We start from the raw sequence: 12,448 nt of genomic DNA, 5'->3' as shown, positions 1-12,448 counted from the left end.
TAAATTTACTAGCTTGAGTCTCTACATAATTAGTTACAACTTCATCCCTAAAAACTTCCAGTTAAAAAAAAAAATCTCCAAAGCTGGGCCAGGTGGCATGAGCCTATAATCCCAGCTGCTTGGGAGGCTGAGGTAGAGGCATCACTGGAGTCCAGGAGTTCCAGGCCAGCCTGGGCAACCCTGCAGAATCCAATAAATAAATAACAATCAATGTTCATCCAATGCCATGATTAAGAGTCTTTCCAACTTTAGGAGAGACAGGATCCTGAATACCTTCCCATTCTTTACTGTGATGGCTTTCTTTCTTTCTTTTTTCTTTTTTTTTTTTTTTTTTTTTTGAGGCAGGGTCTCACTCTGTCACTCAGGCTACAGCGCAGTGGCGCAATCACAGCTCATTGCAACCCCTGCCTCCCAGGTTCAAGTGATTTTCCTGCCTCAGCCTCCCAAGTAGCTGGAACTACAGGTGCATGCCACCACTCCTGGCTAATTTTTTTATTTTTTGCTAGAGACAGGGTCTCCCCATGTTGGCCAAGCTGGTCTCGAGCTCCTGTCCTCAAGGGATCCACCCGCCTCAGCCTCCCAAAGTGCTGGGATTACAGGCGTGAGCCACGGCACCTGGCCTGTGATAGCTTTCTTAATGCCATGGGGACACAGACAAAGGAATGTCAACCACGTCTGGTGGAGCACATCAGGAAAGACTTTGATTAGGCAAAGGGCAAGAAAGGGCAAAAGGGAAGGCTCTCCAGGGAGGAAATACTCTTTTTTTTTTTTGAGATGGAGTCTCGCTCTGTCGCCCAGGCTGGAGTGCTGTGGCCGGAGCTCAGCTCACTGCAAGCTCCGCCTCCTGGGTTTACGCCATTCTCCTGCCTCAGCCTCCCGAGTAGCTGGGACTACAGGTGCCCACCACCTTGCCTGGCTAGTTTTTTTTGTATTTTTTAGTAGAGACGGGGTTTCACCGGGTTAGCCAGGATGGTCTCGATCTCCTGACCCTGTGATCCGCCCGTCTTGGCCTCCCAAAGTGCTTGAGCCACCGCGCCCGGCCTCTTTTTTTCTATATTGCTGTTGTTGTTGTTTTTTTTTTGAGACGGAGTCTCGCTCTGTCACCCAGGCTGGAGTGCAGTGGCCGGATCTCAGCTCACTGCAAGCTTCGCCTCCCGGGTTTACGCCATTCTCCTGCCTCAGCCTCCCGAGTAGCTGGGACCACAGGCGTGCGCCACCTCACCCGGCTAGTTTTTTGTGTTTTTAGTAGAGACGGGGTTTCACCGGATTAGCCAGGATGGTCTCGATCTCCTGACCTCGTGATCCGCCCGTCTCGGCCTCCCAAAGTGCTGGGATTACAGGCTTGAGCCACCGCACCCAGCCTCTTTTTTTCTATATTGCTGTTGTTTTAAACCACTGTGACTTCAATGGCATGAATACCATCCTATGCAGGCATCCTTCCTAAACTCTACTAGACCAGGACCGTAACAGGGAAGCAGGAGAGTGGCAGTGGCTAAGCAGGAAGACTTTAGAATTATGCAGAAACAGGTTTGAATTTGGCTCTGCCATCACTTAGTGCAATTTGGGGTAGGTAAGTCACTCCCTAAGCCCCAGTTAGTTACCTCATCTTTAAAACAGAGATGAGAAATCCTACCTAACAAGGTGGCTACAATGATTACAGGTGATAATACATATAAACATATATGCACATGGTTGGTCTGTTGTAAACACTCAATAAATGGTGGTTAGAACAATTAATACCTACTATCATTATCTCATTTCTAGGCTCTTAAAAGCATCTGTTAAGACCTGGTATTAATACAAAATTAATAAGGTTCATCGGCACATATTAAATTGGCTCAAACTTATAAAATAAATTAGAATTTCTAGGGTGAGAAACAAGACATTTAACTTGTATGTCCTTCGTATTTCTAATTCATCTTATTCCCCAAAACTCGCTCTCCTTCCACAATGTCATGTTTTATCATTAAAAAAAAAAAAAAAAAAGAACAGTAGCATCTAAAAACTAAATCATGGGAGACAGGTGAAAACTTACATTACAAAATACCTGTAAAATTACATTAAGAAATACCTGCCCATTTTCCCACATTGTGGATCAAGCTCTTATTTGTGGGAGGGTAGAGCTTGCTGCCTATTAGACCATGAGCTCTTTGCAGAAAATGAGAACACAGCATCTGGGGACTGAAAGATACAATCTACTTCTAGCTGGCTTGGTCTAATACCAGAGTTAGTTCCCTAAGGCCCATCAACGATCTACTCCCACAACATTCTTCTCTCTCTCAAGAGTTTTCTTAGAAATCAATTCTCATACCTTCTGATTTTCTTCTTTCTCCAAGTACATATAGTAGGTGGGGAAAAGGCCCCGATCCATTCCCTTTTTATCCCGGATTATCCGACATCTTACTGTGACACCTTGAGGGGCAGGACTATACACAAAGTCCTCCAGGTCGTCTATGTCTCCCAGGAGGTTATCAGCTGGTTGGGCTGCAGTAGCAGAACAGGAAGTGCCTGTATCCTGAAAGGACAGCCATACATGAGCAACAAGAGGCCAGGACTCAAAATCTGATTCTCTTTGAGAAGCACTTAGTGGACAAAGCAACTTAGTAATTTACCCCTGTGTCTTCAGTCTTCTGACAGAATAAGGAAAACTGAAAAGTTAAATAAGGATATGAATATTAAGAGTAATGAAGAGCTAAGTATGCAAATGGGACAAAGCCTCACAATAGCTGACCTGAGATAGAAAAAATTAGATCATAAGCTAAATTTGAGCTTAAACTTCTGAAGGAACCCTCATTCACTAATGGTATTTAAATACTGAAGATATGTTTGAGGGCTGGGAACAGTGGCTCACACCTGTAATCCCAGCACTTTGGGAGGCCGAGGCGGGTGGATCACAAGCTCAGGAGATTGAGACCATCCTGGCTAACACGGTGAAACCTGTCTCTACTAAAAATACAAAAAATTAGCCGGGCGTGGTGGCGGCGCCTGTAGTCCCAGCTACTCAGGAGGCTGAGGCAGGAGAATGGTGTGAACCCGGGAGGCGGAGTTTGCAGTGAGCCGAGATCATGCCACAGCACTTCCAGCCTGGGTGACAGAGTGAGACTCTGTCTCAAAAATAAATAAATAAATACATACATACATACATACACACACACACACATACTGAAGATATGTTTGAGAAAGAGTCAAGTTAGCTCTAACGGAAGAAGTTTCAGAACTACATACAGTTGAATTCTGGCTGGATGCAGAATTTGGTCTTTCTAAACATGCTGACTGGGATCTTCCATCAGTCTCCTCATCGAAGTTCACACTTTCAGAGATATCTAGCAGAAAAGGAAGAACTGTTAGCACTGCCAACACTGGTTTAAAAAAGGTCTTTGAAACAAAGATAGTTTTAATTTTTTTTTCTTAAAACCTTCCTAACTATTGTGACCCTAAACACAACTATTTTGTCCAAATACATAAAACAGGCAAATTCATAGAGACAGAAAGTAGAATAGAGGTTATTAGGGGCTGGGGGCAGGGGAGAATGAGGAATTATCTTGAATGGGTGTGAAGTCTCTGGGAAGATGAAAAAGTTCTGAAGATGGTAGTAGTGGTTGCATAACATTGCTAATGTACTTAATGTCACTGAATCTCACACTTTAAAATGATTAAACTTGTAAATTTTAGTCAGGGCAGGCTGGGTACGGTGGCTCACACCTGTAATCCCAGCACTTTGGGAGGCCGAGGCGGGCAGATGACGAGGTCAGGAGATTGAGACCATCCAGCTAACATGGTGAAGCTCTGTCTCTACTAAAAATACAAAAAATTAGCCGGGCATGGTGGTGGGCACCTGTAGTCCCAGCTACTCGGGAGGCTGAGGCAGGAGAATCGCTTGAAACTGGGAGGCAGAGCTTGCAGGGGGCGAGATTGCACCACTGCACTCCAGCCTGGGCAACAGAGTGAGACTGTCTCAAAAAAAAAAAAAAAAAAAAGAAAATTTAGGCAGGGCACAGTGGCTCATGGCTGTACTCCTAGCACTTTGGGAGGCTGAGGCAGAAGGATTGCTTGAGGCCACGAGTTTGAGATCTGTCTCTATAAAAAGTTTTTTTTTAATTAGCCAGGCATGATGGTACCTGTGTGTCTGTAATCCTAGCTAGCTGAGGTGGGTGGATCACTTAAGCCCAGGATTTTGAGGCTAAAGTGAGCTATGCACCCCCGCCTAGGCGACAGAATGACACCTGAACTCTTTTAAAAAAAAAGTGTACTTTTTGTTATTTGGAAGGGAAGGGAAGGCTTCAGTAAAAACAGGAAAACTTGCTAGACATTCTAAAAAGAGCTGTAGCACTAATAAATTATTATTATTATTATTACTATTATTAAGATGGAGTCTCGCTCTGTCGCTCAAGCTGGAGTGCAGTGGCACGATCTCGGCTCACTGCAACCTCCATCCCTCGGGTTCAAGCGATTCTCTTGTCTCAGCCTCCCCGGTAGCTGGGATTACAGGTGTGCGCCACCAAGCCCAGCTAATTTTTTTGTATTTTTAGTAGAGACGGGGTTTCACCATGTTGGCCAGACTGGTCAAACTGACCTCAGGTGATCTGCCCGCCTCGGCCTTTCAAAGTGTTGGGATAATAGGTGCAAGCCACCATGCCAGGCTAACACTGGTAACTTTTATGTTACAATGCATGTTTTACCACAATTAAAAAAAAATCCAATGATGCATTGTTCTCTACAGCAGTTTTATTCCCCCCAGCATTTTCTTTTATATTTTTTTCTGAGATGGAGTTTTGCTCTCGTTGCCCAGGCTGGGCGCAATCTCGGCTCACCGCAACCTCGGCCTCCCGGGTTCAAGCGATTTTCCTGCCTCAGCCTCTTGAGTAGTTGGGACTACAGGCGCCCACCACCACATCTGGCTAATTTTGTATTTTTAGTAGAGACGGGGTTTCTCCATGTTGGTCAGGCTGGCCTTGAACTCCCAACCTCAGCCTCAGCCTCCCAAGTAGCTGGAATTACAGGTGCCCACCACCACACCCGGCTAATTTTTTTTGTATTTTTAGTGGAGACGGGGTTTCACCATGTTGGCCAGGCTGGTCTCGAACTCCTGACGTCAGGTGATCTGCCTGCCTCTGCCTCCCAAAGTGCTGGGATTACAGGCGTGAGCCACCGTGCCTGGCCTATTGTGTACTTGAAATGGAAGAGGTGTATGGTCTGTAATTTATATCTCAAAAGAGCTGTTACTTAAAAAATTATTTGCTTTGCAAAGGACATTTTTTCCTTCTGCTCTCTAAAATATTAACTTATTATTATTATTTTTCGAGACAGGGTTTCACTCTGCTGCCCAGGTGGGAGTGCAGTGGCCAAATCACAGCCACTCACTGCAGCCTCAACTTCCTGGGCTCACGTGATCCTCCCACCTCAGCCTCCTGAGTACCTGGGACTACACCATATCCAGGTAATTTTCTGTAGAGATGGGGTTTCACCAAGTTGCCCAGACTGATCTCAAACTCTTGGGCTCAAGCAATCCGCCCACCTCAGCTTCCCAAAGTGCTGAGATTACAGGCATGAGCCACGACACCTGGTACCCCCCCTTTTTATTGGTAGCAAAAAGGCAGAAAACTCCTGAGATACCACTATCGTATGGATATCTTCACCTATTACTATGTTTTCAAATGCCATTTTTATACCAAGAACTCAGTTCACATGAATCTGTCTTGAGAGATCAAAGATCTCTCTGAAACTTTCAAGACAAGCAAATTGGACCCACTTATACGGACATAATCTGCCAAACTGACACTTCTTAGAATTCAATCAAAACAGCACTTAATGGGTTTTATAGTCAAGATGCAACCTGTTGAGACATGAAAAGGCATTAATTCATCTGGCACTGAAAGGCCAGTTCTGAGAAAGAACACAGCCACTTCACAGAGCAGTGCAAAAGCAGACAATGTGGTATTTACAGTCAGGGATAAAGAACTAGACTAAGAATCAGAAAATCTAAATCTGCCACTTTTCAGCTAGTTGACTCAAGGTAAGTAATTTAGCTTTGGTTAAATAGAAAATCATTTTTGCGGGCCGGGCGCGGTGGCTCACGCCTGTAATCCCAGCACTTTGGGAGGCCGAGGCGGGCGGATCACAAGGTCAGGAGATCGAGACCACGGTGAAACCCCGTCTCTACTAAAAATACAAAAAATTAGCCGGGCGCGGTTGTGGGCGCCTGTAGTCCCAGCTACTCGGGAGGCTGAGGCAGGAGAATGGCGTGAACCTGGGAGGCGGAGCTTGCAGTGAGCCGAGATCGCGCCACTGCACTCCAGCCTGGGCGACAGAGCGAGACTCCGTCTCAAAAAAAAAAAAAAAAAAAAGAAAATCATTTTTGCTCTGACTCATTCTATCTGTCCAACCCACATCTTTTACTTTCTTTTGTTGTAAAAATAGTGGTAGTAAAATAATAGGAAAGTACCATGGTCACTTTCATGTTAAAGACAGGAGAACTGAGGCAGAGAAAAGTGAAGTTATATGCTCTTCTTCCCAGCCAGAAGTGGCAGAATAGAAATTCAAAACCAAGCAAGCTGGCCCAAGAGCTGTGCTCAAATCCATGTCACCAAATTGCCTTTCCTACACCATGCACTCCGGTCACCTGGCCCCATTTGCACAGACATCTCATGTTTTTACACCTAGCCTTTGCTCATGCGATTTCTTCTGCCCAAGTTTGCTTCCTAACTAGCAGTATGATCTATGACACATTACTTAGCCACTCTAGTAACTTTTTTTTTTTGAGATGGAGTCTTGCTCTGTCGCCAGGCTGGAGTGCAGTGGCGCAATCTCTGCTCACTGCAACCTCTGACTCCCTGGTTCAAGCGATTCTCTTGCCTCAGCCTCCTGAGTAGCTGGGATTACAGGCATGTGCCACCATGCCCAGCTAATTTTTTTTCTTTTTTTTTTTTTTTTTTTTTTTTGAGACGGAGTCTCGCTCTGTCGCCCAGGCTGGAGTGCAGTGGCGCGATCTCGGCTCACTGCAAGCTCCGCCTCCCGGGTTCACGCCATTCTCCTGCCTCAGCCTCCCGAGTAGCTGGGACTACAGGCGCCCACAACCGCGCCCGGCTAATTTTTTGTATTTTTAGTAGAGACGGGGTTTCACCGTGGTCTCGATCTCCTGACCTTGTGATCCGCCCGCCTCGGCCTCCCAAAGTGCTGGGATTACAGGCGTGAGCCACCGCGCCCGGCCTAATTTTTGTATTTTTAGTAGAGACAGGGTTTCACCATGTTGGCCAGGGTAGTCTCAATCTCCTGACCTCATGATCCACCTGTCTTGGCCTCCTTTTTTTTTTTTTGAGACGGAGTCTCGCTCTGTCGCCCAGGCTGGAGTGCAGTGGCGCGATCTCAGCTCACTGAAAGCTCCGCCTCCCGGGTTCACGCCATTCTCCTGCCTCAGCCTCCCAAGTAGCTGGGACTACAGGGCCCCACCACCATGCCCAGCTAAATTTTTTTTTTTTTGAGATGGAGTCTTGCTCTGTCGCCCAGGCTGGAGTGCAGTGGCCGGATCTCAGCTCACTGTAAGCTCTGCCTCCCAGGTTTACGCCATTCTCCTGCCTCAGCCTCCCGAGTAGCTGGGACTACAGGCGCCCGCCACCTCGCCCGGCTAGTTTTTTGTATTTTTTAGTAGAGACAGGGTTTCACCGGGTTAGCCAGGATGGTCTCGATCTCCTGACCTTGTGATCCGCCCGTCTCGGCCTCCCAAAGTGCTGGGATTACAGGCTTGAGCCACCGCGCCCGGCCCCAGCTAAATTTTTATATCTTTAGTAGAGACGGGGTTTCACTGTGTTAGCCAGGATGGTCTCAATCTCCTGACCTCGTGATCTGCCCGCCTCGGTCTCCCAAACTGCTGGGATTACAGGCATAAGCCACAGCACCCAGCCCTATCTTTTTTTTTTAATTAATTTTTATTTATTTATTTTTGAGACAGGGTCTCACTCTACACACAGGCAGCAACACAATCCTGGCTCACTGTAGTCTCAAACTCTGAGGCTCAAGCAATCCTCCCACCTCAGTCTCCCAAAGTGCTGGGGTTATAAGCATCAGCTGCTCCGCCCAACCCAATTTTTTTTTTTTTAATTTTTAGAGACATGGTTTCATTCTGTCACCCAGGCTGGAGTGCTGTGGCATGATCACAGCTCACTGCATCCTCAATCAGCTGGGCTCGAGCAATCCTCCCAGCACAATCTCTTAAGTAGCTGCAACTACCATCACACCCAGCTAATTAAAAAAAAATTTTTGTTAGACACTGGGTCTTGCTATGTTGCCCTGGCTGGTCCTGAACACCTAACTTCAAGCAATCCTCCCACTTCAGCCTCTTTAAGTGCTGGGATTACAGGTATGAGCCACCAGGCCCAGCCTTCTGTTACTCCCTAAAGTCCCAATTCCTGATGTGGTCTATTAGGTCCCACGTAATTAAAGCCTACCTCCCTGTCCTGGCTCACCTCTCTACATCCCCCTTCCTACTCTATGACCACACGCCCTGAGCTGCTGCCATTATGAACTGGCCAGCACCTCTTCCTGAATCAGGCACTAGCTCAAACATCACTTTCTCTGGGAAGGCTCCCAAGCCTCCGAGTGGAGTGAGGCGTCGGGCTCTCTCAGCACCTTGATTTTCTTTTTTTTTTTTTTTTTTTTTTTTTGAGTCGGAGTCTCGCTCTGTCGCCCAGGCTGGAGTGCAGTGGCCGGATCTCAGCTCACTGCAAGCTCCGCCTCCTGGGTCTACACCATTCTCCTGCCTCAGCCTCCCGAGTAGCTGGGACTACAGGCGCCCGCCACCTCGCCCGGCTAGTTTTTTGTATTTTTTTTTTTTTTTGGTAGAGACGGGGTTTCACCGTGTTAGCCAGGCTGGTCTCGATCTCCTGACCTCGTGATCCGCCCGTCTCGGCCTCCCAAAGTGCTGGGATTACAGGCTTGAGCCACCGCGCCCGGCCAGCACCTTGATTTTCTAGCTCTAGCCTATTTAAGTGCATGAAGCTTCAATTAGAATAAGCACTCCATGAGGGCAAGAACCATGCTTACTCACGTATCCTAAGTACCTAGAATGTTGCCTGAGATATGGTATGTACTTTACTTTTTTTTTTTTGGTTGAGATAGGGTCCTGCTCTGTAACCAGGCTGAAGTACAGTGGCGCAATCTCAAGCTCGGTGCAACCTCCGCTGCCCAGGCTCAAGCCATCCTCCTGCCTCAGCCCTGCAAGTAGCTGGGATTACAGGTGTGCACCACTGCACCCAGCCATTTTTTTTTTTTTTTTGGCATTTTTTGTAGAGACAAGGTTTCTCCATGTTGCTCAGGCTGGTCTTGAACCCTTGGACTCAAGTGATCTGCCCGCCTCAGCCTCCCAAAGTGTTAGGATTATAGGCATGAGCCACCATGCCTGGACTCAAAACATACTTTCTTTTCCTTTCTTTTTTTTGAGAAGTTTCACTCTTGTTGCCCAGGCTGGAGTGCAATGGCGCAATCTTGGTTCACTGCAACCTCCGCCTCCGAAGTTCAAGTGATTCTCCTGCCTCAGCCTCCCGAGTAGCTGGGATTACAGGCACCCACCACCATGCTTGGCTAATTTTTTTATATTTTTAGTAGAGACGGGGTTTCACCATGTGCTGGTCTCAAACTCTTGACCTTCAGGTGATCCACCCACCTTGGCCTCCCAAAGTGCTGGGATTACAGGCATGAGCCACTGCGCCTGGCCACAACATACTTTCTAAATAAGTGAATATACGAATTTGTTTAAACGTTCATTTATTATGCCATTCCGTGGTATATGAATCTCCTGATTCATATATCCCAGGACCTAGCAATGTTTGCCTAATGCAAAGAAGGTACCCAATAGATATTCATTATTGGGCTTCAGTTTTCTCATCTGAAAAGGGGATGCTTAATCCCTTCTCATTATAAAATTATTTTTCTAAAAAGGAAAGACTACAAGGGACCTTTGAAATGTATGGGAATATTTATGGAAATGAGAGCTCCAACTAGAAGAAAGGCTATCAATCATCACCAACTATGAAACGGAGGTGGAGTAGAGGGCTGAGTGACAACTCTGTCAGAAGGAGACGGTGGGAACCGAAAATAGTCAAAAAGAGAGAAACAGTCATCTATGGTAGCTAGTAGTTTAGATTTAATTATCTTCTTTTTCTCAGGCAATAGTATAAATACTACCATTGCTGACAATTACCAACATTCAGATGTAAAAGATGCTTAATACTGTCACCCCCGTGAGGCCCTAAGCCGTGAGTAATTTGGAGTCATGTGGATTGTTAACCACAATGAAAAGAAAGGAAAAGATGACAAATGAGTAAGAAGACAAATTGCCTTAAAATCTTTGCCAGTCCTCACCATGCTTCTGGAGACTCTCCTGAAGTCCTGGCTTGGAAGCCGTGCCCACTGTGTTTTCATCTTCTTCCAAAGCAGGGGAGCTTACTGACGGAGTGCGATCCTCATCTGGTTTCAGGACAGCAGCTGGACCATCAATACCTAGGGGACAAAATAAAATGAATTTTAAAAAAGGAGCAAAGTATTATTCACTATTTAGTTGGGTGGATTTGGCATATGTGATCAGAATTAAGAACTACCGAATCACTTTATCTCCCCTCCTTTCTTAACATCCATAAGAACATGTGTTAAGAGAGTAGGTCAGAACTGGTGTTTTTTCTCTGAGACAGGATCTCACTCTGTCGCCCAGGCTGGAGAGCAGTGGTGTAATCACAGCTCACTGTAGCCTCGACTTCCTAGGCTCAAATGATCCTCCCACTTCAGTCCCCCAAGTAGCTGGGACTACAGGTGTGTGCTACTACGCCTGGCTAATTTTTAATTTTTTCGTAGAGATGGAATTTTGTTATGTTGCCCAGGCTAGTTTCAAACACCTGGCCTTAAGCGATCCACCTGCCTGGTCTCCCAAAGTGCTGGGATCAGAGGCATAAGCCACCATGCCCAGCCTGGTGTTCATTTTATTAACATGCTCTGTTACTAAAGTAATATGTACTTGTACTTTAGTAACTGAAGTTATATGTACTTCAGAAACTTAAGAATGAGACCAAGAAAACAAAGTAGGTCCTCCATAGTACAGATCCTGTCCAAGCCAATAGCTCAGGTGGCTTGATTTAGAGGAACTTACAATCTTATTCTTCCTCCACCCCTTACCATCTCAGATGGTCCTTTGAACTATCTATTGGAAGAATGGATGCTCTCTACCTATTCTTGGCTTCATGATTCACCTCTGCCATGATTTAACAATCAAAAACTCCTCAAACAGGTCATTCTAAACTATTCATCTGGCATCTAGAAAACAACAGTTCTTGCCGGGCACAGTGGTTCAAGCCTGTAATCCCAGCACTTTGGGAGGCCGAGGCAGGTGGATCACCTGGGTCAGGAGTTCTAGATAAGCCTGGCCAACATGGTAAAACCCCGTCTCTACTAAAAATACAAAAAAATTAGCCGGGCGTGGTGGCAGGCGCCTGTAAACCCAGCTACTCAGGAGGTTGAGGCAGGAGAATCACTTGAACCCAGGAGAAGGAGGTTGGCAGTGAGCCAAGATCTTGCCTTTGCACTCCAGCCTGGGCAACGAAAGCAAAATTCCATCTCAAAAAAAAAAAGAAAAAAGAAAAGAAAACAACAGTTCTAAAATGGACACAAACCTTAAGGCATCTTGCACTGATTATATTGCTTTTATTCTCCTCAAAGACCCCAAATGTGTTTATAAAGATTTGTGAAGGTACCTAGTAATGGTGCTAATAATATTGTCCCTTTGGTCCGTCTGAGAATCCTCCTGCCTGCTAGGTTTGTGAAAACTGTACCCCAGCAGGAAGTGATGCTGCCTAAATACACACCATGTAAGATGACATTGCTGTGGGGAGTATGACAGTTCACCAAGGGAGTCTGCTCGTCACTGGCCCTTGGCTTCGCCCGCCGTAGCCTGGCTTCTGGATTGGGCTGCACCATAAACGGCTCAAGGCGCTTTTTCCTCTGCCTCTTCTCAAGTAGTAGCCTCTGGGAAAAAAGCGATATGATAGCCAGCAAGTAGAGTTTTGACATGACCTAGCCACTTCCAACATTTAGTTTGTTTTTCACTGATCCTCACAAAACATCTTGTAAATTATTATTTCCCCGTTTAAGAAATGGGAAAACTGAGGCACAGAGAGGAGTAAGGATTCAATCATTTCATTTAACAAATACTTTTGAACACCTAACACCTATAAAGATCTATTTAAAATCACATGATGCATTTTTTTTCTTTTTTTTTGAGACAGAGTCTCACTTGGTTGCCCAGGCTGAGTGCAGTGGCACTATCACAGCTCACTGCAGCCTCGACCTCCAAGGTGCGCCCGATCCTTCTGGCTCACCCTCCTGAATAGCTGGGACTACAGGTGTGTGCTACCGCGCCCAGCTAATTTTTGTATTTTTGTAGAGACAGGATTTCCCCATATTGCCCAGG

At 46.1% G+C, this 12,448-nt stretch overlaps 1 protein-coding gene across 2 annotated transcripts in view; it reads right to left on the bottom strand.

Moving 5' to 3' along the window:
• TULP3 (TUB like protein 3) overlaps positions 1–12,448 on the bottom strand; it is a 54,412-nt gene that overhangs the window by 8,104 nt on the left and 33,860 nt on the right. For both annotated transcript variants that reach the window (XM_050747127.1, XM_050747128.1), the window contains exons 3-6: positions 11,844–12,003; positions 10,354–10,491; positions 3,226–3,323; positions 2,312–2,515 (exon numbers count right to left, since the gene is read on the bottom strand). In XM_050747127.1, coding sequence (XP_050603084.1) covers positions 2,312–2,515; positions 3,226–3,323; positions 10,354–10,491; positions 11,844–12,003 — 600 coding nt within the window. The remainder of the gene's footprint in view (positions 1–2,311; positions 2,516–3,225; positions 3,324–10,353; positions 10,492–11,843; positions 12,004–12,448) is intronic.

This window comes from Macaca thibetana, chromosome 11 (assembly GCF_024542745.1).
Source record: "Macaca thibetana thibetana isolate TM-01 chromosome 11, ASM2454274v1, whole genome shotgun sequence".
In the NCBI taxonomy this organism is placed as follows: domain Eukaryota; kingdom Metazoa; phylum Chordata; class Mammalia; order Primates; family Cercopithecidae; genus Macaca; species Macaca thibetana.
Note: the sequence above shows the minus strand (reverse complement) of the source record. Positions and strands in the feature narration are given on the sequence as shown.